Below are 22,355 nucleotides of genomic sequence, written 5' to 3'. Positions count from 1 at the left end.
CTGCCCCCACGGCCCACACCAGGCAAACTGTTTGGCTTTGGCTCTGCCTCTCTTCCTGCCAGCGCAAGCCCCGGCGAGTGGAGGGAGGACGCGACCCCCGCAATGACCGCTCGGGCCACACGTCCAAGAAATGTGAGTTTATTGCCGGAGCGCAGTGAGCGGGGCGAGGAAGCGGCTGCCGCGGGGGCAGCAGTGGTTATTGCTGCAGGAACACGCTCCGGCCATGGCGGCGGGGCTGGGGGCAGCTAATGCCTGCCTGCCTGCTTCTACGGGGCTGAGGATGGGCTGGTGCCCGCTGCCAAGCTGGAGCCACCCAAGTACCCCAGCAGAAGGTGAGAGGAGCGGAAGAGCACAGAGAAGTGCTAATATGTTGGCACTGGAGCTCATCCGCACTGGGCAAAGGAGCCCAAGGGAAGAGGGTAAAAGTGTAGGAGGGTGAGGGAAAGGGGGGGGAAAAAAAACCCCAAGTATGTGCAGAACAGCCCCCTAAACCACCATCCCTCTGGGGGGAAGGCATCACCTCTTGGGTGCAGGTCTCCCTCAGCCCTGCTGTGGGCCGTACGCAGGAAGCGGGTGCCCCAGGAACTCCCAGGGATGCTGTGGCAGCGGTGGCATTGCTGTGCCCAGTGGGACAGAGGAGCCTTTGCTGCGCTGCAGGGTGGCACGTGGTGGGGGAGCCCCCAGACATTCAGTGCTTAAGTTGCAGGGCTTGATCCAGCACTGGGGCAAAGGCAGGGGGAGGGATGTGGTGAAGGCCACGCAGAAAGAGCCAGCAGGCTCCATGTTTTGGTCGTGCTTAGTGGTCGTGCAATGCCAGGGCTCTGAGAAGAAGAGTGTATCCCTTCCTCCTCCGAGAAGGCCACTCTGCTGGCTGGGAACCTGCTGCCCCTGTTGGAGGAGCAAGCTGGAGGGTCCCCCCCGCCCCGCCCTTCTGCAGCTCCCACCTCTCCCTGCCCCCCTGGCCAGCCCTGGCCCTAGCCTGCTCCTGCAAGGAATGCCCAGAAGCCACATGCTGCTCACCCTCCTCCTGCTCTGGGCGGGGAGAGAGGAATGGGGAGTGGATAGAAGCTGAGCCCAGAAGATGAGCATCCCCTGCCTGCCCTGACCCCTGGTCCCCCAGAGAGGGTGGCTTGAGGCTTGCCAGGAGGCAGGGCCGGTGGCTCAGCGTGGGATGGAGCAACAGGGGAGGAGTATCCTGTGTCCACAGATCCAAGGGGAGGCACTTGGAGGTGGCTTGGCCTGCCGTGGTGTCCCAGCCACAGCGGAGCTGTCGTGGCTCCTAGCCACACATCGTCAGCAGCAGCCACTGCGAAGGAGAGGGAGAAGGGATGAACAGGGCCTTGTGCATTTTTGACATGCCCTCATGTGTCAACTTTAACAGCCCAGGTGCCCTCTTGACCCTAATGTCTTGCCCCCTTATTTCCCACCCCACCTCCAGTTAGCATGAGCACTCACCTCAGAGAGGTTCATGACGGCGGTGCCTGTGCCTTCAGGGTCCATGCTGCGGAAGAACCCTGCAGAAGCACAAGAGCAAAGGTGAGGAAGGCATCTCTCCCTCCCTGCCCTCCCTGCCCCAGAGCCACCACTCACTGAACATGGCCTCCAGCTTCACGAGGCAGCAGACAAAGTTGTCAAAGTCCACTCCCATGTCAGTGTCTGCATAGCGGGCCACCACTACCTGATGCAGCTTGTTGTTCAGCTTGAAACCTTCAAGGCAGAGAGAGAACGGGAGAGGAGGGTGTAACTGGAAACATCCATGCCCCCACCCAAAGGGACCACCCCCATATCCAAGGAAAGGCACTGTGTTCAGCTTCTGCAGGAAGAGGGGATGCTCTCCCTGGAGCCATATGACTGATCCATCACAGATCCACCCCAGGCCTCTACTTCTCCAGGGTAGGATCTTGCAGGTCAGGGGAGGACAGAGCCTGGGATCACCTTGCATGTGTCCCTAACCCTGAGGCTCCATCACATGGCATAGCTAACATGAAGAACACAGGCCTACCTTTCACTACCATAACAGGTTGGCTCTAAGCACACAATACAGGCTGTTCTCTGGAGACCTGTAGAAGTTTCTGTGTGACCTGCTCTAGGTGGTCCTGCTCTGGCAGGGGGTTGGACTAGATGATCTTTCAAGGTCCCTTCCAACCCTTAAGATTGTGTGATTCTGTGATTATTACTCTTCCCCAGATACTTGGGACAGGTCTCTTGACAGCAGGAGCCCCCTCCCCAGACCCCAAGCCCAGCCTCATCCTTCTCCAGCCCTACCAGCCGACTCCAGAGCCATGCGCATCTCGTAGGAGCTCATGGTGCCCGACTTATCCAGGTCGTGCTGGCGGAAGATTGTCTGCAAAAACATCACAAAGGAAGTGAAAGGCAGGCTCTCCTGTGGGCTCCAGCCTGGCTGTCCCCTCAGCCTGCTGCCCCCATGCCGTACCCCCTGCTCCCTCTCACCAGCCAGCTCCGGATCTTGTTCCACAGGATCTGGAACTCCACCAGCCCGAGGCGGGCACTGCCATCTTTCTGGGGATCAGAGGGTCAAGGACAAAAAAGGACAGCAAAGCGGGTGGTGTAAAGGCAAAACCACCAGGTCCCAGCCGCCTGAGGAAAGGAAAGTCTGGGCTGCCCAATTTTGCCCTCAATATCCCCTCTCTGTCCTGCAGCATCAGCAAGATCAGAGCCTGTGACCTGTCAGGGAAAGGGTGATACTTGAACCCGCTGCTCCCCGGGAGCAGCTGTGCTGCTGCTGCAGGACATGCATTGCTGCAGTGGCCTCAGAGCAAAGCTAAAGCTGAGCTGGCCTGCAGCACAAGGGGATGGTGCTGGGCCAGGCTAGAGGAGGGGTCAGAGGTGCCCCTGACCCCTCAGCTGCATGGCCTAGTGCAAGCAGGAACATAGCCCACCGTTCCTGTGACTTTACACCACTCATTCTCAACAGCCGGACAAGATGGTGTAGGGGGGAAAGAAAGAAAGCCAATGGCCCTCATTTCCTTCCAGGAGCATCTCAAAGGCACATCAGGCTGGGGAGCCTTTGGAGAAGGAAAGCACAGGGAGCTTCCTCCTGGAGGAGAAGGCTGAAGGTGTGAGTGGAGCTGGCTGGGATTCTAGTGGCAGAGCCAGAGCCCAAAGCAAGCAGGGGAACTGATGGCCCTTTCCAAAAAACAACCTGCTGCTAAAGCCCAGGACTGTGGGGCAGGTGGCCCTAAAGCCAGAAGGACTGCTTCTTTCCTTCCTTTGTTCTTTTGGTTGGACAGCCTCGGCACAGTGAAAGAGCCAAGCCCCAGCTCCCACAGAGCAGTCTAGAGGATACATCCATCAGGTTGACCATGTTGCGGCAGGAGTCCAGGCTGAACCCATCTGTCTTCAGATCCTTGTCTAGGGAGGAAGGAGGAGGTTGAGCACGTGTGTGTAAACCCAACCCACCGAGCAGGCCTGGGCCATGGGGAGCATGGGACAGGAAGGGCAGTGCTTACGTCTGGCGATGACTCTGTTCAGGATGGTCCGGAGCTCAAAGACACTGATTTCCATGTCCTGCAGTGGGAGCAGAGTTAGCAGCACCCCTGGTCTGCCCTCCACCCCACTTGGGGCCATTTCCCCGCTCTTGCTCAGACATCTCTGTCTTATTCATAAAACATCAGGGTGCTGTTGTGTCTTCTGCATGCCCAGAGGAGTCTGAGCCACAGCTGGATGTCCTCTCCCCAAACCTGCTCCTGCCACACCACCCCCCAGGGGCAGCTGGGCTGAGCTGCAGCAGAGATTATAGAATCATGGAATTGTTTTGGTTGGAAAAGACCTTCAAGATGATTAAGTCAAACCGCTACCCATGGACTTGTCTGGACAGGACTGAGCAACCATGGGGTGGGCTGGAGCTATCCCAACCAGGGGTCTTGTCTTGTCCACTCCCTAGAGTCCCTGTGCAGGGCCCTGCAAGCGTGGCACAGCCATACCCACCTCCCCTGCCAGCTGCTGGAACATGTTCTTGAAGCCATCCTCTATGTCATCCTCAGTTATTTCCTCCTGGGGTGGCATGGGTCGGAAACAAGAGGTTAGTGGTCAAAGCCAGGCTCTGCCCTGCCTCCCAGGCTCAGCAAATCCAAGCTAGAAGGTAAGCTCTTCCTGCTCTTCTTGTCTTTGTTACTTCCCACATGCTCATCACCTCGACACTGCTACAGTGACACTCTAAACCCAGGCAGCTCCCCCTCCCAAGCCCCAGAATCCACCAAATCTAAGCAGCGGCTCCTACCTCATCTGCCAGATCTGCTGAGATTTCCTCATCCAGCTCCCTGGGGGCAGAAAGGAGGAAAACAAAGTGATGAGCAGGGTGCCCTGCCAGCAGCCTGCCCTCAGTGGGGAAAGGTGCCAGGGCTGAGCGGCACAGGGCAGGGACTCACGCTGTGTCCGACTGCTTCTCGGTGAAGACTCGCAGGACGAAGTCAGCCTCCTTGTGTGGCTCGAAGGTGGAGGGCACCACGATGTACTCGCCGGGGGGCAGCCGGATCTGGTTGCTCACCTCCCGCAGGTTGATGAAGGTCTCTGACCGTGCTCGCGACTGGTTTCGCAGGAAGAAGTCCTTCTTCAGGTGCACGTTCTGGCAGCCCTGGGCCTGGGGGAACAAGAGCGCTTGGGGATCACAGGACTCAGGGGGAGTGCGGAGCCAAGGCCAGTTCCCTTGGGCAGGCCAGCCCTGCCCAGTCCTGTGCTGCCATCCCAGCAGGAGCCATCTCTCCCCAAGGGAAATGCCCAGCGCCCATCAGCACCCCAGCCTCTGCCAGCAAGGTGTGGGAGCTCCCACACCACAGGGTGCAGACACGTGCATCGACACATTCCTGCCCAAGATGAGCTCGGCCCCGGTGGCTCAGGACGTACCTCCTCAGGAACCTGCAGGGAGGAGAAAAAAGGGGAAAAATAAAATCAGGGTCCCTGTACCCTGTCCCCCATCCCTTACACGGAATCATAGAATCATTTCAGCTGGAAGATCAAGTGCAAGCTTTGTCCCAGCCCTAAGGGCAACATCCACACATCTCTTAAACCCCTCCAGGGACGGTGACTCCACCACCTCCCTGGGCAGCCCATTTCAATGCCTGACAACCCTTTCAGTAAAGAAATTCCTCCTCATGTCCAGCCTGAACCTTCCCTGGCACAACTTCAGCCCGTTTCCTCTTGTTCTGTTGCTTGTTACTACAGAGAACAGACCGACACCTGTCTTGCTACAACTTCGGATCAGGTAGTTGTAGAGAGTGATAAGGTCTCCCCTGAGTCTTCTTTTCTCCAGGCTAAACAGCCCCAGATCCCTCAGCTGTTCCTCACATGAGATGTGCCTCAAATCCTTTCCTAGCTTGGTAGCCCACCTCTGTATCCTCTCCAGTACCTCAATGTCCTTCTTGTAGAGAGGGGCCCAAAACTGGACACAGTATTTGAGGTGCGGCCTCACCAAAGCTGAGGGGAATGATCACCTCCCTCCTCCTGCTGACAACACTGTTCCTGATACAGGCCAGGATGCCATTGGCCTTGGCCACCTGGGCACACTGCTGGCTCATGTTCAGCTGCTGTCAGCCAACACTCCCAGGTCCGTCTCTGCCTGGCAGCTTTCCAGCTACTCCTCCCCAAGCTTATAGTGCTGCTGGGGGTTGTTGTAGCCCAAGTATAGGACCTGGCACTTGGCCTTATTGAAACTCGTGGAATTATAGCTTCAGGGAGCATGGGACAGGGGACATAAGCCCACACACCAGCCAAAACAGGAGGGAAAGGTTTCCTTGAGGAGCATGGCAGCAGGCTGAGGCAGCACCAAGGCAGCAGCAGTGGGGCCAGCAGGAGGTACCTCGTAGACAGCGAAGCCAATGGTGTGCATGTCTCCCCCGACCCGCCGCTCCCGTCGGCGGTGCTTCTGCATCAGGGCCACCAGGAAGCTGCAGGCCACCTCATCATCCCCGGGGTCATCATCCTCTTCCAGCAGCTTGATCTTAAACTGGGGGTTGATCCAGAACGTGGCTGGGAGGAAGAGGGTGCGTGGGTGAGAGACCGGGCTCCGCCACACTGCTGAAAGCAGAGAGGTGGAGGGGAGAGGTACCTGGGTGATTCCTGCAGCCCCCAGCAGTGCTGCCCCGGCGCCACGTGCCCTCGAACACCTGTGTGTGCCATCTGCTGAGCTCGTCCTTGGTGAGGGCATCGGGGGTGAGGTTGCAGATCTCCAGCCTGGAGAACTCCCTCATGAAGTCCCGGAAGGACATCCTGCGGGAGGGAGGGAGGCAGGCGGGCAGGCGCTGAGGCCAGGGCACTGCTGCAGGGAGGGAGGGCAGCGCCAGCAGCTCCTGACACCGCCAACATTTTGGGAGAGTGAAATGAAGAGTGAAGTGACAGCGAGACCCTTTACCCTGAGCCCTTATAGCTCATTTGAAGCCTGCTGCTGGGTTTGGGGAAGAAGGGGTGTTTAACCCTTCCTAGATGTTTATTTTGCATCTAGTTGGGGAAAATTATTAACTAGATCAGCTGAGAAAAGACTAACAGACTCTCCAGTGCTGGAAAGCCAGCTCATAAAGCCAGGTCACGCGTTTCAGGTGAGGCAGGGCCGTGGGATCTCGCCCCAGCTTCTTCCCATGCTTCCAGCTGAAGAAGAGCAGCACTTTGCTCTGGCACTCACCAGAACTCTCCATCCTCCATCTTCAGCTGCAGCTCTTCTCTGACGTCAGGGTCAATGTTGTTCCACTCGGAGGAGCTGGAGTAGGCAGGAGCGAGACAATCAGATGAGGACTACTCAAGGTGAATCAAGGACCCTTCAAACTAGCCCCCTCACTGATGCAAAGGGCACTGCGAGCTTCCCTTCAGCAGTGCCGTGCCCTCGACTGCTGCGCATGTAGTGCCTGCTGCTGTCAGGGGGGCTCAAGTCCCATTGTCCAACTCACCCATCGCTCCAGGCTCCGGTCCACTCCACCTGGCCCCAGGGGTTCCTGATGCGGATGAGCTGTTCCTGCTGACCCCGGTAGTTCACCTGCGGGCCACCAGACACAGGGCAATGAGCCCATGCTGCTGGCCAGGCTATTTTGTTGCTATTAAAGTGTCACATAGTAGCCAACTCACATCTCTGAAGGCTGTGACAGAATAGGCATGGCCCTTCACCAGCTTCTTGAAGGTCACTGCCTCCATATCAAAGGCACTCGTGATCTGAGAATGTACAAAGCTCAAGTGAATTTGATGAAAATCATGTAGTCCTATCCCTGTCCTTCCCCTCCTCCACATGGAGAATTGCCCTTGCTTTGCACCGCTTCAGCCAAGAGAAGTGTCCTCTGCTCAAAGGCTGTTGCGTGAAGACAATGCAAAGACAGTTTCCCAGCCATAAGACTCTGAAGATCCATCAGGAAAGCACCCACACTTCCAAAAGCAAGAAAAGGGTTTCATCAGAGGATAGAGATGGAAAACCCTGCTGCAAACAATTCTCAGATCATCTAATCATTTTGGTTAGAAAAGACCTTTAAGACCGTTGACCAACCACTCAGCTCCCACTGCCAAGCCCAGCACTAAGCCATGTCCCTCAGCGCCTCAGCTACACGGCTTTCAAATATCTGCAGGGATGGTGACTCCATCACCTCCCTGGGCAGCCTGTGCTGCTGTCTAACAACACTCTTAGTGAAAAAGTTCTTCCCAGTCTCCAAATCAAAACCTCTCCTGGTGCAGTATGAGGCCATTTCCTCTTGTCCTATTGTTTGTTACTTGGGCAAACAGACCGACCCCCACCTCACTACAATCTCCTTTTCAGGTAGCTGTAGAGATAGATCATGTCTCCTCCCAGCCTCCTCTTCTCTAGGCTAAACATCCTGAGCTCCCTCAACCACTCCTCATCAAACTTGTGCTCCAGACCCTACACCAGCTTTGTTGCCTGTCTCTGGACATGTTCCAGCACCTCATGTTCTTGTAGTGAGGGTCCCAGAACTGAACACAGTATTTGAGATGTGGCCTCACCAACGCCTGGTACAGTGGGACAATCACTTCCCTGGCACTGCTGGTTACACCATGTCTGATACAAGCCAGGATGCCACTGATAAGACAATGGCCAGAGCTATACACAGACCCTTGTTCAACAGCCCATGCTGGAGATGGACATTCCTGCTCCATCCAACGGAGCCTGTTCGCAGCAGCTTGGCTCTGGAAAGGCTGCTCTGCTAAGAGGAGAAAGAAGCCACCCCCAGCTTGGTGTTACAGCGAGGGGACTGCTATCACCAGCAGTGCTGCGAGGCCTGGCTTTGTGCATGGCGGGGCAGAGCGCCTGGCCCGGCCCAGCCCAGCCCAGCACTCACATCGATGGAGCAGCCGAGCAGGGAGCCCCTCTCCAGCGCCTTGCGGATGATGTGGGCCATGTTGCGCGGTGGGCGCCGCAGGTCGTACATCTCTGCCACGCCGCCCGTGAAGTCCTCGAAGCCCTCGGTGGTGCTGCCCCCTGACAGCGACTCGTAGCAGCCGTTGAGCCTGGGCACCGGCCAGAAAGAGGGATGTGTGAGGCAACTGGGACAGAGCACTCCCCAGGCACCTGCCGCAAGCTGGGACAGGGACAGGGGAGACACCCCCATCCCCCACCCATGCATCCTCCAGTGTGCCCGCGCTGGTGGTACCCACTTGGCATAGGCCTTCTCCAGCAGAGCACTCCAGAACTCGGTGCACTCTGCTGAGTGCACGAACAGGAGCTCCCCGTCCTTGGTGGGCAGCAGGTCGTCCACCACCACGTCCACCCACTCACCGAACTGCCAGATCTGTGGAGAGGGAGTCAGGGGAGAGTAGGATGAGCTCTGAGCAGCACATGACTTGCTCACTCCAACCCCAGACAGGTACCCTCAACCCACGGCCCTCCCTCCATCCCACCCCCAGCCCATCAGCCATGAGCTCCCAGCCCACCTGGAAGTGGAAGATGCCAGCATAGTCCTCCTGGAAGCTCTGCCCATGAGGCACCACGCGGTGCAGGAGCTCCTCATTGAGTGTGAGGGAGCCAATGGCAGCCAGTAGCCAGCAGTCACCTGGAGAAGGAGAGGAAGCTGGCCTCAGCACACAGCACATTCCTAGCTGAGGCAGGGTAGGCAGCAGATGTGTAGCCCACAGTGTGCTCTCCTCACAGACATGAGGGGCTCCCCAGTTCCAAAGGCAGGTGAGAGACCAGAGTGAGTACAGCAGACAAGTGGAGCTCAGGGAGCCACGCTCCTCCAGTCTGCCTTGGAGAAAAGTATTAGGTTCAAGGCAGCAAGGAGTGATCCTCCCTGACCTGTGGCCTGTGTGCAGACCACCGCGTACAGTCAGCACCAATAGTCCTCTCCTGCAGTTGTTTCTCTAGACTCTCCTAGGGCGCATTGATATGGCCGCCCTCCACATCTCAGGCATGGAACCCTGCAGAGCAATTACACTCAGCATTTACAAAAACAGTTTATCAAGCGAGAGGTTTAATGCTGCTGCCCCACCTTGTCGGACTGTGAACAACACCACCGCCCTTTTCCTCCCAAGTGCTCTTCACCACAAGTGCTGCCCCAGGCCAGCACTGCACTTTCAATCCTTTGCCCTGGTTCCTCTTTCCGTTTTGCCTTTGAAGCCTGTCACACCTTAGCCTTGGGCCTGGATAACTTGCATCAGGCTGTGGTTTGACAAACCGGCACTGTCAGACGTTTTACTGGCCAATGGAACCTCACTGCAGCGCTCTGGGCTGTTACTTGCAGCAGCGGCTGTCTCCCATTTGTTCTCATTACTGGGTGCATTAACTGTGGCCTGCAAGGAAACCAGCGTGCTCTGTGCAGTAAGGTATATGATACTCCCAAGCAAGTGCACAACTAGATCCACATCAAGATAACACTCTAGGTGGTACCCAGATGTTGTCAGCATGTGTCAGGGCATGGATGCATTCCCTGTCTCCCCTGACCTTAGCGTGCTCAGGCTGTGCAAACATCAACCTGTTCTCATGGAGCCTTAATGTAGAGCCATTGGGAGGCACAGGGTGTCTCACACCTTCCAGTTTCCACCACAATAAACAGGAGGGGAGCCTTTGGTACAGAGATGGCTGTGCAGAGGCCATGTGCTGCATGGCCATTGTGGTTTAACTCTTCCCTGCAACCGAGCACCATGCAGCCGCTCGCCCACATCTCACCCTCCCTGTGGGATGGCGAGTACAATTGGGGAAAAAAGTCAAACTTGTGGGTTGGGATAAGAACAGTTTTCTAATTAAAATGAAGTAAAATATAATGGTAATAATAACATCTATAATAATAATAGCAGTGAAAAGGAATGTAACAAAAAAGAGAGAGAGAAATACCACCCAAGAAAAGAAGCAATGCAGGATGCAGTTGCTCAGCACCCGCTGATTGATGCCCAGACTCTCCCTGAGCAGTGATCTGCCCCTCCTTACCAACTGCCCCCAGTTTCTATCCTGGGCATGACATCCCATGCTATGGAATAGCCCTTGGGCTAGTTCAAGTCAGCTGTCCTGGCCATGCTCCCTCCCAGCTTCTTGTGCACCTCCTTGCTGGAATTGAAATGTCCCTCACTTAAGATAAGTGCTATGTAGCAACAACTAAAGCATCAGTGTGTTATCAACACTCTTCTCACACTCAATCCAAAATACAGCCCTGTACCAGCTACTAGGGAAAAAATTAAGTCTATCCCAGTCCAAACCAGGAAAAAGAGCCTGAAGAAAGGTGATGTGAAACCAATCTACCTCAACCTTATGCAAACAGCTCTTCTCCAGCCATGCCAACCCTCCTGGCCACTGCTCTCTGGGCCAAGGTCTGGGAACAGAGCTCAGCACTTACCCAAAGCCCCCTGGCAGATGTCCGTCCGTGTTGCACCGCCAACAATGAACTGCGGGTCATCCACTAATTCCTGTGGGAAGAGGACTAAATCAGATGCTGGTGCTGGAAGCCCCTGGAAACAGAGCCTGGGCTTCTGAGGGGCTGGCACCTGCTGCAGCTCTGACTAAGGAGGACGGGTATATGGGGATTAGTGGCAAAACTACTAAGTACCGGTCACTAAGAATGCTGTGTGTCTATGAAATCTAACGTGACTACTTGGCAACAACATTTAATCATAGTATAATTTTTGCTAAGAAGTTTCAACTTGGTGTCCTTTTAAGATTTTTTTTCCTTAAATTCAGAAGGTGGGGCAGAAAGTTCTCAAACCTACTTTGGCTCTTTTTAATGACATCTTTCCTTTCAAAAGAATATCTAAGAAGATAGCATGGATTATTACTCTTTTTCTGTATTACCTTGAATTAGCAAGTGAGGAAAGATTATACAAGTCAGCATACTTCACCCTTTTATGAAAAACACTGGGTAGGACATATTCCATCCTTTTGCCAATATGGCCTTGTGCTGACTTGAGTTACTGGCCTTAGTCAAATTCTCAATGAGCAGATGTTAATTTAATTAACAGATGTTATTTAATTTCCTCCATTAGATGCCTCGTGCTAGCTCAGTGTAAGGTAACACAGTGAAAATAAAAGATGCCTGAGGAAGGCTTGTGGGAGTTCATGCTCCCCAGAATGCATGATCAGTATGTGAATGACTAATTGGCAGGTGGTTTTGGCTTTTATTTTCAGTAGCCAGTTGAGCTACTTATTGAAAAGATTGTTTGAAGAATCTATTAACCACATGTGTTTTGTGGCTGTACATAATTGATTGCTATTGTAATAGACTATGGGACAGCTCAGTCTGAAGCACAACTTTCCTGTGAAATACAAGTTCCTAGCAGGGAAATGTGATTCCTAAGTTTGTAGCTGATGCATAGAGAGAAAAAACACAGTATGTATAGATAGTGAGTGCTACATCTTTCATACTTGCAGTGTGTGACCTACTCTATGTGGCCCTTCTCTGCCAGGGAGGTTGGACTAGATGGTCTTTTAAGGTCCCTTCCAGCCCTTAAGATTCTGTGATTCTGTGTCCTGGAGAGATGCACCCCAGCTGCTCCCTGCCTGCTTGACTGCAACCCCAAGGCCATCGTGGTAAGGTAAGGCAAGATCTTCTCCTGTAGCCATGGAAGAACATGGCTAGACAGACTTAATGGCATTCCCCTTGCACTCACAGAACAGGAGATATATACCCTCAAAAGCCCCAGACACTGAAAGTAACACATCCATGCCACCACAGTTAGAAACAATGACATAGCCCACCCATTTTAAAGCCCATGGTCTGCTGCCTAGAGGAAGCAAGGCCTGCTAGACGTGATACTCTTCTGAGCAGATATTAATGGGGCATTGTTCTAGGGACTCAGGAATGGAGGCTATGAAGCTCTTGAGGGATTCTGAGTACTGAGAGGAGCAGACCAGGGCCAGACGGCAGTTTGGCAAAGCCTGTGTCAGTGCAGACACTGCAGGGCAGTGACATCAGCTGAGGAAAAGCAAGGCCAGGACTCACCGATGGACGCTTCCACTGCACCCCTCGTGTCTTGCTGGAGTGTGGCCCAAGCTCCTTGAATCCGAGCGCAGAGGGGCCGGCTGGGAACTGGGGATCCCTAAAGAGGGTGCCACTCTCAATGCACTGCTGTTTGAGGGACTCATAGTCCTGGTTGAGGTACTTGACAGCGTTGTGATGCTGGCCGACCCCCTCGGCTCTCAGACGGTCTCTTTCCAGACGGGCAGCCATCCCACCAAAGGGCATCATAACTAGGCACAGGCTGCGCTACCTTCAGCTCCACTCCCTGCAACAGAACAGGCATGACTGGGCTGAGACAGGGCCTGGTACCCACGCAATCCCACTGGGGAAGTCAGTGTTTCACAAAGGGCCACGCTCTGAGGCTGGGTCCCCAATTGTCTGTCATTCACACAGCAGAGACCTCCTCCGTCAGCATCGTCCCCGTGCAGGGAGCAGAGCTGGCACACAGAGCATCCCTGGGGCAGGCCCATGTGCCAGGAGGTCCTCCCCAAATCCCATCCTCCGCAGCAGCCCCGTTACGAGCTGTAGCCTCCAGCCCAGCAATCTCAGCCCAGATGCCTTTAGGGCACATTAAGGGAGCAGAGAGGCTTTGAGGGACAGCTGGGAGAATGCAACCCATGGGCAGTCAGTGTCATTGCTGGCCAGTCCCTGCTGCGTAGAAAGGCCAAGCCCAGAGGAATTTCAGGCACTTTCTGCCCCGACAGCCTCTCCTCCCTCCCTCCCGGCGCAGCTTTCCAGGACCTTCCCCATCCCAGCTCCTCCTCGCCCGTCACAGTTGGGAGGGCACCAGCAGCCGCCCCACAGCTGCTGCCAGCCCCGGGTGCCTCTCCCTCTCCTCTCCCTCGAAAGACACCCCAGCTGCCTGAGCACTGAGTCAGTAAGGCTGGGAAGGGAGGAGCCCGGCGGGGAGCACAGACAGCTCTAGCTACGGGCTGGAGGACGAGGGAAGGAAGAGGCGGCGCGGCCCTTCCCGGTGACTCAAGCCTGGCCGGCAGAGCAGCCTGCAGGGGGGCACTGGGGAAGGAGCGTGGGGTGCAGTGGGGCCCCCTGGCACTGGGAGACAGGGGCAGGGCAGACCCTGCAGAGCCTCCCCAGCCACACCGGTCCCTCGTCCTGGCCAAGGCCTCACCACAGGCCGAGGAGGTTTACCCGGCAGCTCCTAGCCCAGTGCTGTGAACAGGCATGACACAGCTGCTAGGCACGTGGGGCCCCGCTGCGCTGCCCCACGGCCCCACCACAGCAGGACAAGCGCCAGCTCCCCTCCCTGCACCTGGCTGCTCTTGGCTCTTCTCAGGCAGCCACAGCAGGCCCCATTGCAGTACCGAGGCTGGAAGGGGCCTCGGGAGGCTGCCGGCCCGACTGCCCCCGTGAGCAAGGTCTCCTGCAGAGGGCTGTGGTGCAGGTGCTACCACCACGGGCCTGCTGGTGTTTTTGGCTGACCCTGCCCTGCTGCTTAGCCCTCCTGGCTCCTGCTTGGTGCAACTGGTACTGAATCCATTGCAGGCTTCTCCACACAAGGCAGCAGAGCAGTCGTTGGGTAAATAACCCAGGAGCCAGCAGTGCACTCAGAGCAGCGGGCCAGGACAGCAGCGCCAGCCTGCTGCCTCCCCAGCACCCCGTCCAAGGGGAGCAGTGGGCTGCCTCGCTCTGGAGAGGCGGTTCTCCTTGTCCTAGAGTGTCCTGTCACAGCTAAGGGAAGGCAGGCAACAGTGAGAAAGGTGCAAGCTCTTGCCATGTGCACAAGGCATAAACCTGGCTGCTAACCCAGGGAGTTGCCCTAACCAGAAGGTTTTCAGGTGGCAAATCTACTCCTCCGCATCCCTCCACCTGCTCTGGGATGCTTGAAACCCACTATCCTTCAAGGCGGTGCCAGCCCTTCTCTCCTCTAGAATGGCCTTAAATCTCTGGAGCTCAGCATTTTTCCAGCATCTCCTCCTTCTAAGTGCCGCTACGCAGTCAGCATGCTGGCAGCCTCTTCCATCATCAAGGCACTCATTGTCTGCAGAGCTGGCAGGACGGCTCCTCAGGCCCCAGACACTGCCCAGAGCTCAGGGGGGCTGTGGGAGGAGGAATCCCAAACACAGCCCCCTCCCCCCAGCTCCAGCTCTCACCTCACACCGCCCGAGCATGCACACTGTCCCATGCCCCCAGCCCTTGCCAACCTCCCTGTACCCTCTCCTACCTTGCCTACCGGTGCTAGACATGGCTGCGGACATGGGGAGCTATGTGCAGCCCTGACACAGGCACCATGCGAGTTATTCTTAGCTCTGAGGCTCAAAATACTCAGGAAGGTTGTGCTCAGCGGCAGACGGAGGTCACGCAAGCGCAGAGTGAGGAAAACCATTTCAGACTTTGTGATGCTACTGCTACCATGCGGGGACCTTAAGCAATGGGGTTGGTTGCTGTCACCTTCCCCAGGTTGATGCTGATGGAAACCGAGGGTCCTCTGCTGGGAGGAAAGGGTGTGCAGAGACAAGCCAAGCTACCCAGTGCAGTCTTCCAAGCCAGGCAACACCCAACCACAATATGATGCTTCCTGCTACCTGGAAGCACCTCTGATCTCCCAGGTAGGAGCAGAAAGACATGCTGGTCCCCGCAGTAGTGCCTATTGAAAAAACCCTGCACGGCATCATTGCTGAAGTTCAGCCAAAAAAAAAAAACCCCGACTATTGGTTTGTCAGCTGCTTATGGAGATCGAATGAAGAGGGAGCTCCCTTCCCTAAAACCAGCCAGGCCGAGCCCTGACACCGCATCCTGCCGCACATTCAGCTCGGGGCAAGCAGCCACAGCCACCCATTAATGTCTCACGCTACACAAACACCTCTTGTAGGCCTTTCCCTGCCCTTTGGGTGACAATAAACGAATAACTAGATTGCTCATTTCCCCATAAGCTCTTCTTGCTCTTTGCCGCATCCCCTCGACGAGATGCGGCGCTGCCTTTCGCGGTCGGCACCGGTCATGGTACCCGGTTTTACTCGCCGCTCTGATTTAAGAAACCTCCGGGCCTCTCCGCTTGCAAACCCGTGGATGGAGAAGGGGATATAAGTGAGCCTGGAGCAGCTCAGACACGGGGGGTTTCCGACGGCGGGAGGGAAGGGCTACTCCGGCATTCGCCTCCGCGTCGGAGTAGCCCTTCACCTACCGCCGTCGGGGGCCCCTGCTGTCAATCCCGTGTTGAGGGGGGTCTGATAAGGGTGAGGACGAGGGTGAGGAGGGGGATGGACTTACGGAAGCTGCCGCCGCCGCCACCGCCCTGCCCGCTTCAGCCCAGCCCAGCCCAGCCCGGCTCGGCTCGGCTAGGGACGGCCCAGCGGAAGGTGGGGTTTCGGCTGAGAAGGAAGTGGGAGGGAGAATTAAAGGCGCAGAGTCTTGTCACAGCTAGCGGGAAAGGAGTTACTGGGGCTGCTCGATGTGATATGATTTGCGGGTAGCGCCGGGCTGGGTTGTGCTGCTTTTCAGGTTTTGCTCTGAGCACAGGGAAAGCAGGGCTGGAAGGAGGAGGCGACTTTCCCCTAGGAAAGTGTTTGGGGGTGACATCGCACTGCCTGACGCTGCTGGGCATCCCGGTTTAGCTTTACACTTCATCTCATCCCAGGGCTAGTTGATCTGTCATTACAAGAAAGACGCTGAGGTACTGGAACAAGTCCAGAGATGGGCAATGAAGCTGGTGAAGGGTCTGGAGAACAAGTCTGATGAGGAGTGGCTTAGGGTGCTGGGGGTGTTTAGCCTGGAGAAGAGGAGGCTGAGGGAAGATATGATCACTCTTTACAACTGTCTGAAAGGAGGTTGTAATAAGGTGGGGATCGGTCTGTTTGCCCAAGTGATAAACAATAGGATGAGAGGAAATGGCCTCAAGTTGTGCCAGGGGAGGTTTAGAACTGTAGGACATTATGATATTAGGAAGAACTTTTTCATTGAGAGGGTTATTAACCCATTTCCAGATGGGTTGTGGAGTCTCCTTCTCTGGAGACATTCAAAACCCACCTGGATGAGTTCCTATGTGACCTACTCTAGGTGGTCCTGCTCCGGCAGGTCTCTTCCAACCCTTAAGATTCTGTGATTAAGCATTGGAATGGACTGCTCAGGGTGGAGTCACCATCCCTGGAGATATTTAAAAGCTGTGTAGCTGAGGTGCTGAGGGACATGGTTTAATGGTGGGTTTGGCAATGTGAGGCGAGTGGTTGAACTTGATGATCTTAAAGGTCTTTACCAACCCAAATGATTCTATGATTCTGGTGCCAGTGCTGAACATGGTGGTCCCAATGGGTGTCACCCACTGTGGGGTCCTTCCTCCCTCCCATGAGCCTGGAAGGCTGTCCCCACACCACCTCACCCCTGCAAGCCCAGGCAGTCATGGCCAGCACCCACCCTACCAGCTGGCCCTTCCTGATGGGTGGTGTCAGTGCCCAGCCCCAGCAGGTCTCACTGCCCCTGCACGCCCTCTGTGACTCACGCTGCAGCTATGCCAGCACCAATGGGCACCAGCACTGCCAGGTATGGTGCTACATGGCTTTGGTTGCCATGGACCAGCATAGCTTGGCCTGGCATGACCAGTTCAATCCCGTTGGGCAGAGCCTGGCCCTGCCATGGGAAGAAGCTCTGCACTGCCATCCTTCTGGTGCCAGGGCTGAAGACAGTGATCCCAATGGATGTCAGCAACCATGAGGCTCTTTCTTCTGCCCTGGTGCCTGGGGACGCAGTGCCTGTGCTGCCTCACCACGGGAGCAGGCTGTACAGAGCACCTGCTTTCTAACCTGCCTCGGGCTCAGGAGTGGTGGCCCTTGCCCAAGGGAAGGGCAAGCAGGGGCTTCAAACCCAGCTGTAGCACCCATTGTAGCTCCAGCCCTGGGCAGGCACCCCTGTAACTGCTCTGTCCCCATCCCCACAGAGGAGAGCCTGCCTCAGGCAGCGTGTTCTGTCCACCCTAAGGGGAGGAAGCTTTGGGGGACCCTGCTCTGTGCTGCCACAAGGGCAGGCAGAATGCAGGTGTTCCTGCTCGCAGGCCAGGAATGAGGGCACCAGTCAGCTCTGTGTCCAGCTGCAGGCAGCAGAGTGCATTCAGACAAGGAGCAAGTAGAGCTGCACAGCCAGGGCTTGCTCCTGCTTTGGGCTTGTGCCTGAATAGCTCTGCCAGCACTTTCTCTGGCCTTGACCATAGCCCTGCCCGCTCTGATGCATCCAGGACACTGCCCGTCCTTGTGACCCAGTTCTGTTCATCTCTTGCCTCATTACCCCTAGGAGGCCTGTAAAGCCGCTTTCACAGCCACCTCTGCTGGGGCAGGGGACAGTTCCTCTGTAATCCTGTCATGAAGGCTGTGCCCTGCCCCCACCTTTGTGCTTGGGAGCAGTTTTGTTAAATACCCATGCAAACACCTGTGTAATTTCCTTGTTCCCTTCCCTCAAGCTTCCCCCCACAGTGATGCTGACAGGGACTTGGCAGCATGTACTGTTCTTTTGTCTTTGGTTCTCTTTGTCCGTGGCCAGGCATTGCCTCTTCCCGGTCCTTTGGCTGGGGGCCGCCACGGAAAGCAGAGAGCTTTCTGTGCCCTGCTCATGCTGTGCTGCTGGCACACGAAGCCACAGAGCCCAAACACAGCAACGTGGGAACAGAACTGAGATCACTCGTGTCTCAGAGGCCTGCCTCATACCTCACCTCTCTGTTGCGCTGTCCTCCAGGCACTGGCCACTATACACAAATTACTGAGCGTGCAGCAGTGGCCTGGGAGCCACCCCAGCTCTGGCACATGGCACAGCAGCAGGCAGTGGTCCCAGGGAGCAGTCCTGGGGGCCGGCTGCTCCCTGCTTGCCCCCGCAGATCGGGGAGGGCTGAGCTGCAACTGGCATCTGAGGGCAGGGCAGCGCTCCCAGCCCCACTGTGCTCCAGAGGCCCAGCACCTGAGGCTGGATCCAGCCACCCACACTGGGCCACTCTCCAGGCTCCTGGATGAAGCCAGGAGTGGCCACATAAATTGCTACTGCTCTCTGTCACCACCTCCCCTCCACTCCCACCCCATTCCCAAAGCGCTTCTCCCTCCCAGCCTCTGTGCACGCTGCTCCTCAGCCACCGGCTTTTAGCAGCAAAACCTTGGATGCCTCTTGGAGCCAGAGAGGAAGCCCTTTTGTGCCAGGAGAGCCTATGAGCCACTGGCTGGGTCCCCCCCGTGGTAAGGCAGGGTTTGTGTTCACGGAGGGGGAGAGCACAACCCCCACTCCTCTTTTTGCATCACGCATGCTCCTGCATCTTTGCTGCAGCTGGGGTCCTCTGCTCCCAGGTTCCAGCCCCCAACCCGCTCCACAAAGAAAAGACTGCAAGAACAATGGCTCCTTTTTTTTCCTTTTTTTTTTTTTTGGTCTTTTGTACACAAATATATACAGGGTATTATACACATCTCTACACAGCCAGTGCCCCTCGGAACACACCGCTCTCCGCGGGCAGAGTCAACAGCTGCAGAAGCAGCCCTGGGCTTACCTAGAGCCTGGGGCAGCCCAGTCTGCCTGCTGCACCCGGGGCAAGAACAGGGTGGCAGGAGCAACACCTGCCCTACCCCAGCCTGGGCACATACCAGGAGCTCTCACATCATGTGCTCATTTCATTTCTAGCCCGACCATGGAGGAGATGGACAGGTGCCCCTCAGCAGCGGCCCTGGCTGAGCCCTGGGAGCGAGGGTGCCTGCCCTCCCCACACATTGAACACCCACATCTCTTCCCCTCTGCCCCCCTTTTCCTCCATACCCACGATTCCTATAGAGAGGTGCAGGGAAAGTCAGCTCCATCCTCCATGGAGCAGCCTGCCCCCGCCTGCTCTGTGTGCCAGGCTCGTCTCCTCTAATAGGGGGCAGGGAGAGAAAAGCCGTGGGATGTGACCACCCTTCCCCCAGCAGAGCTGGGCAGGGCTGATGCTGCCCTTGGTCAGGTCTAGTAAAGTGCTTGGAGCGACAGGGCCAGCACGGCACGGAACTGAAAAGGTGAGTGACTGTCCCCTTCCCCCCAGCCCCTTCTGACCCTGGAGGGCACAGCCCCAGCGAGCTGGAGCAGCACACACAGAACAGGTAGAGGGAGGGGGGTAGTGTCTGCAATGAGCACCGAACAGGATGGTGGCAGGAGGGTGAGGGAAATAAATATAGCTCAATAGCAGGGAGATTTATTATTTTCCTTTACATTTTACACAAAGGGAGGGGGAAGCAATTGAGGGTGACTGATCCTGACCAGAAACCTCCTCATAAAGAGCCTTCAAACAGGGTCAGATGTCCCTGCAGAGGCCAGGGGTTCCAGTGCACTTCTCCCATTGACCCTGTCCCCTCATTGCCTCTGGAACACAGCTATTATCACCAGGGAGGGGCCAGGGGCAGAGGTAGGGGAGGAATAGCCCCCTCTCAGGATGAATGATGCCAGAGGAGCCTATACCCAGTCAGGGGAGCTGAAGAAACCTAGCACAGACCACAAGGCTTTTGTGCTCCTCAAGATGTTGGGCTTGCTGGGAGAGGGCTCTCAGTGGCTGCTCTCCCAGGACTCTCCCAGCTCCAACCGCCTCAGCCCAGTGAAGAGCCCATGGCAGCTCAGTGAAGGCAGGCCATGGGGACCCATTGCAACCAGGCAGCACCAACCCCACAGGATGCCAAGGGCCTGCAGTCTCAGACCCTTTCTCCCCTTCTCCCTATAGCACCCAGGAGGCTCCCAGCACAGCCTCCCCACCCCCAGGCCTGACCCTGCTGTGCAGACACAGGGCAGCAAAGGGGGGCACAGTACCATATGGGGGTCAGTTTGATTTCTGCTTGAAGGGGGAGTAAAATGTGCAAAAAGACATGCCACTTAAAATGATGCTGCAAGCCCTTGCCTGTGGCCCTGGTGGAAGAGAGGACAGGACCTGGGGGAGAGGCTGCCTGCGCCTCTTTCTGCACATGAGAAATGTCCTTGACACCCCTCACCCTGCAAGGGGCTGCCCAGCTCATGCCAACCATGTGCCCCTTCCACAGGGTGATGTCAACCCTGACCACGAGGCCAGGCTGTCACCTTCCCTGTGGCAGGGAGGGGAGAAAGTTCTCTCACCCCTCTGCTGCCTGGCCCAGCTCCTGACACAGCACACCAGGTGGATGCTGCAAGTGGTTGACAATGGGCACGTATGGGGAGAATGTGCAACAAAAGCCAACCCCCTCCCTAGGTGGGGCTTCCAATACACTGACTAAAGCTTTTCATTTGTCACTTTCCTGTACATCTAATAAATTATTAGTGTTTCTCACCAGGAGGATGGAGGACGGGGGTGCCTGCTGAGAAGACCCTAAAGGTTCCCCCTGTGCCCCTCCCCACAAAGCACCCAGCCTTCCTCCTTCGTGCAGGTCTGCAGCAGCAACTTGGAGGTCACCATCCCCCTCATCCCCAGCCCTGGGCACGCTAAGGAAGGCAGCTAGTACAGAGCACGGCTGCTGAGCTGCCTCCTGAGCCCTGGGCACGCTAAGGAAGGCAGCTAGTACAGAGCATGCCTGCTGAGCTGCTGGCTGGCACAGGGGTGGAGGGGCAGGGGATGGGGAGCATGTGACGGGACCTCCGCCCCACCTTCCCAGGGCAGCAGCAGCAGCACTGGGCAGGGGCAGCCCCCGGGGTGCCTCTCCCCAGGGGTGGGTGCGCACAGCCTGCCCGCTGCCCTCCCCTCCCACCCGCTGCCGAGGTCCCTACTGGTGGATCTCATTTTCTATCAGGCTGTCCTCACATGACTGGAAATCAGTGTCGTTCATGCCATCAGCGTTGATGAGCTCCTCGTCCTGAGAGCCCTGCTCCTCTGACTCGGTGGCTTCGCCCTCGGGAGAGGAGTCCTGCAGCACTTGGGCGATGTACTTCTGCTGGGAGAGGGCAGAGACAGAGACATGGGTGAGCCCAGGGAGCTCTCAGGGTGGGCAGAACACACTGCCTGGGGCAGCACCACTCCAACTGCCGGGCAAGAGGGGCAGCGTGGGGAGAGGCTGGGATGGCAAGGAAGGCGCCAGGCACCACGTGGGGTACTGGGGAGAGGTTAAGAGTGGGGCTGCCTTGGTCCTGTGACAGTGGCTTTGTCAAACCTCAGGGTCCTAGGCCAAGGAGCCCTTGCAGTGAGCCAGAGCTGGGACAGCATGGGGCTTCTCAGCTCTTTGGAGCCCATGTGGGTGCGAAGACTGTGCTCCCTTTTTTGCCAGCAGACTTGTCCCATGGGGAATCTCCTTTCTGAGAGATGCTGCTGCCCTCAGGTATAGCGAGACTGGGAAGGAGCCTGGATTCCACATGCATACCCCAGCCCTCTCTGCACAGACCACAGTTAGAAAAGTGTCACGGTGGAAGGAAGCAGCTGGAGTGAGGCAGTGAGACAGGGCAGTTCAGAAAACTGACTCTGAGATCCCAGAACTGGGCAGGGGAAGGGAGTCCCTAAAGCACTTTCATGCCCTTCAAAGCAATGCCCATGGAGACCACTTTGCGTTGGGCCTGGACCAGCCCAGTGGGCAACAGCGTTTGCTGACAGGCAGTCGTACAAAGATGCACAAGGAGAAGGGAGACTGACCCAGCTGGATTCTCTGTCCCAGCCAAGAGAGGCAGAAAGCAAATGCAGTGTTTGAGGAGCAGCAGGAAAGGGGAGTGTGTGAGGTTACGCTTCATCACCCGGCTCAGGTGAGGGGCAACACTTGCCTCCTATCCTCACTGGGAGAGTCTGGGTGCTGCCTCAAGGGAGGTGAGGAGTGAGGTCCTCGGACAGGGAGCTACCCCGTGCTCCCAAACCCAAGCAAAAAGCCTACCAGGGCATAGAGGTGGGGACAGGGACTCACAGCTGATTTGGGAGCTGGCAGACTGGTGGCAGGCCTCCCGTTCTGCCGGTTTTCTATGGTATCCACCTCCGTGTGGTCAATCTGGAGAGGAAAGGACAAACTGAAAAACTGTTGGTGCAATGTTTGCTGTCCCATCACAAGAGCAGCATAGGGACAGCCTTGTGACTGATCCCTCTGCAAAGCC

At 56.5% G+C, this 22,355-nt stretch overlaps 2 protein-coding genes across 3 annotated transcripts in view; both read right to left on the bottom strand.

Annotated features, from left to right (window-relative positions):
• Positions 1-122: 122 nt before the first annotated feature.
• Positions 123-15,693, bottom strand: CAPN11 (calpain 11). The gene is made up of 22 exons (XM_061991251.1): positions 15,615-15,693; positions 12,369-12,651; positions 10,770-10,839; positions 8,878-8,996; positions 8,602-8,735; positions 8,286-8,454; positions 7,072-7,155; positions 6,897-6,982; positions 6,635-6,709; positions 6,065-6,225; positions 5,816-5,985; positions 4,864-4,875; positions 4,389-4,600; positions 4,241-4,280; positions 3,949-4,014; positions 3,471-3,528; positions 3,308-3,372; positions 2,452-2,520; positions 2,266-2,344; positions 1,591-1,707; positions 1,456-1,514; positions 123-1,306 (listed from the first exon to the last, which is right to left on the bottom strand). Exons 2-22 carry the CDS (start codon positions 12,612-12,614, stop codon positions 1,280-1,282), a joined length of 2,118 nt encoding a protein of 705 aa, XP_061847235.1. The 5' UTR covers positions 12,615-12,651; positions 15,615-15,693; the 3' UTR covers positions 123-1,279.
• A 3,812-nt stretch (positions 15,694-19,505) lies between these two features.
• Positions 19,506-22,355, bottom strand: part of TMEM63B (transmembrane protein 63B) — a 46,810-nt gene continuing 43,960 nt past the window's right edge. The window contains exons 23-24 of one of the 2 annotated variants that reach the window (XM_061991240.1): positions 22,172-22,252; positions 19,506-21,220 (exon numbers count right to left, since the gene is read on the bottom strand). In XM_061991240.1, the coding sequence (XP_061847224.1) occupies positions 21,053-21,220; positions 22,172-22,252 (249 nt within the window). In that variant the 3' untranslated portion in view covers positions 19,506-21,052. The remainder of the gene's footprint in view (positions 21,221-22,171; positions 22,253-22,355) is intronic. The other variant, XM_061991241.1, reaches the window with a different exon arrangement.

This window comes from Colius striatus, chromosome 2 (genome assembly GCF_028858725.1).
Source record: "Colius striatus isolate bColStr4 chromosome 2, bColStr4.1.hap1, whole genome shotgun sequence".
NCBI lineage: Eukaryota > Metazoa > Chordata > Aves > Coliiformes > Coliidae > Colius > Colius striatus.
The sequence above is the reverse complement of the archived record's forward strand: the minus strand, read 5'-3'. Positions and strand labels throughout refer to the sequence as shown.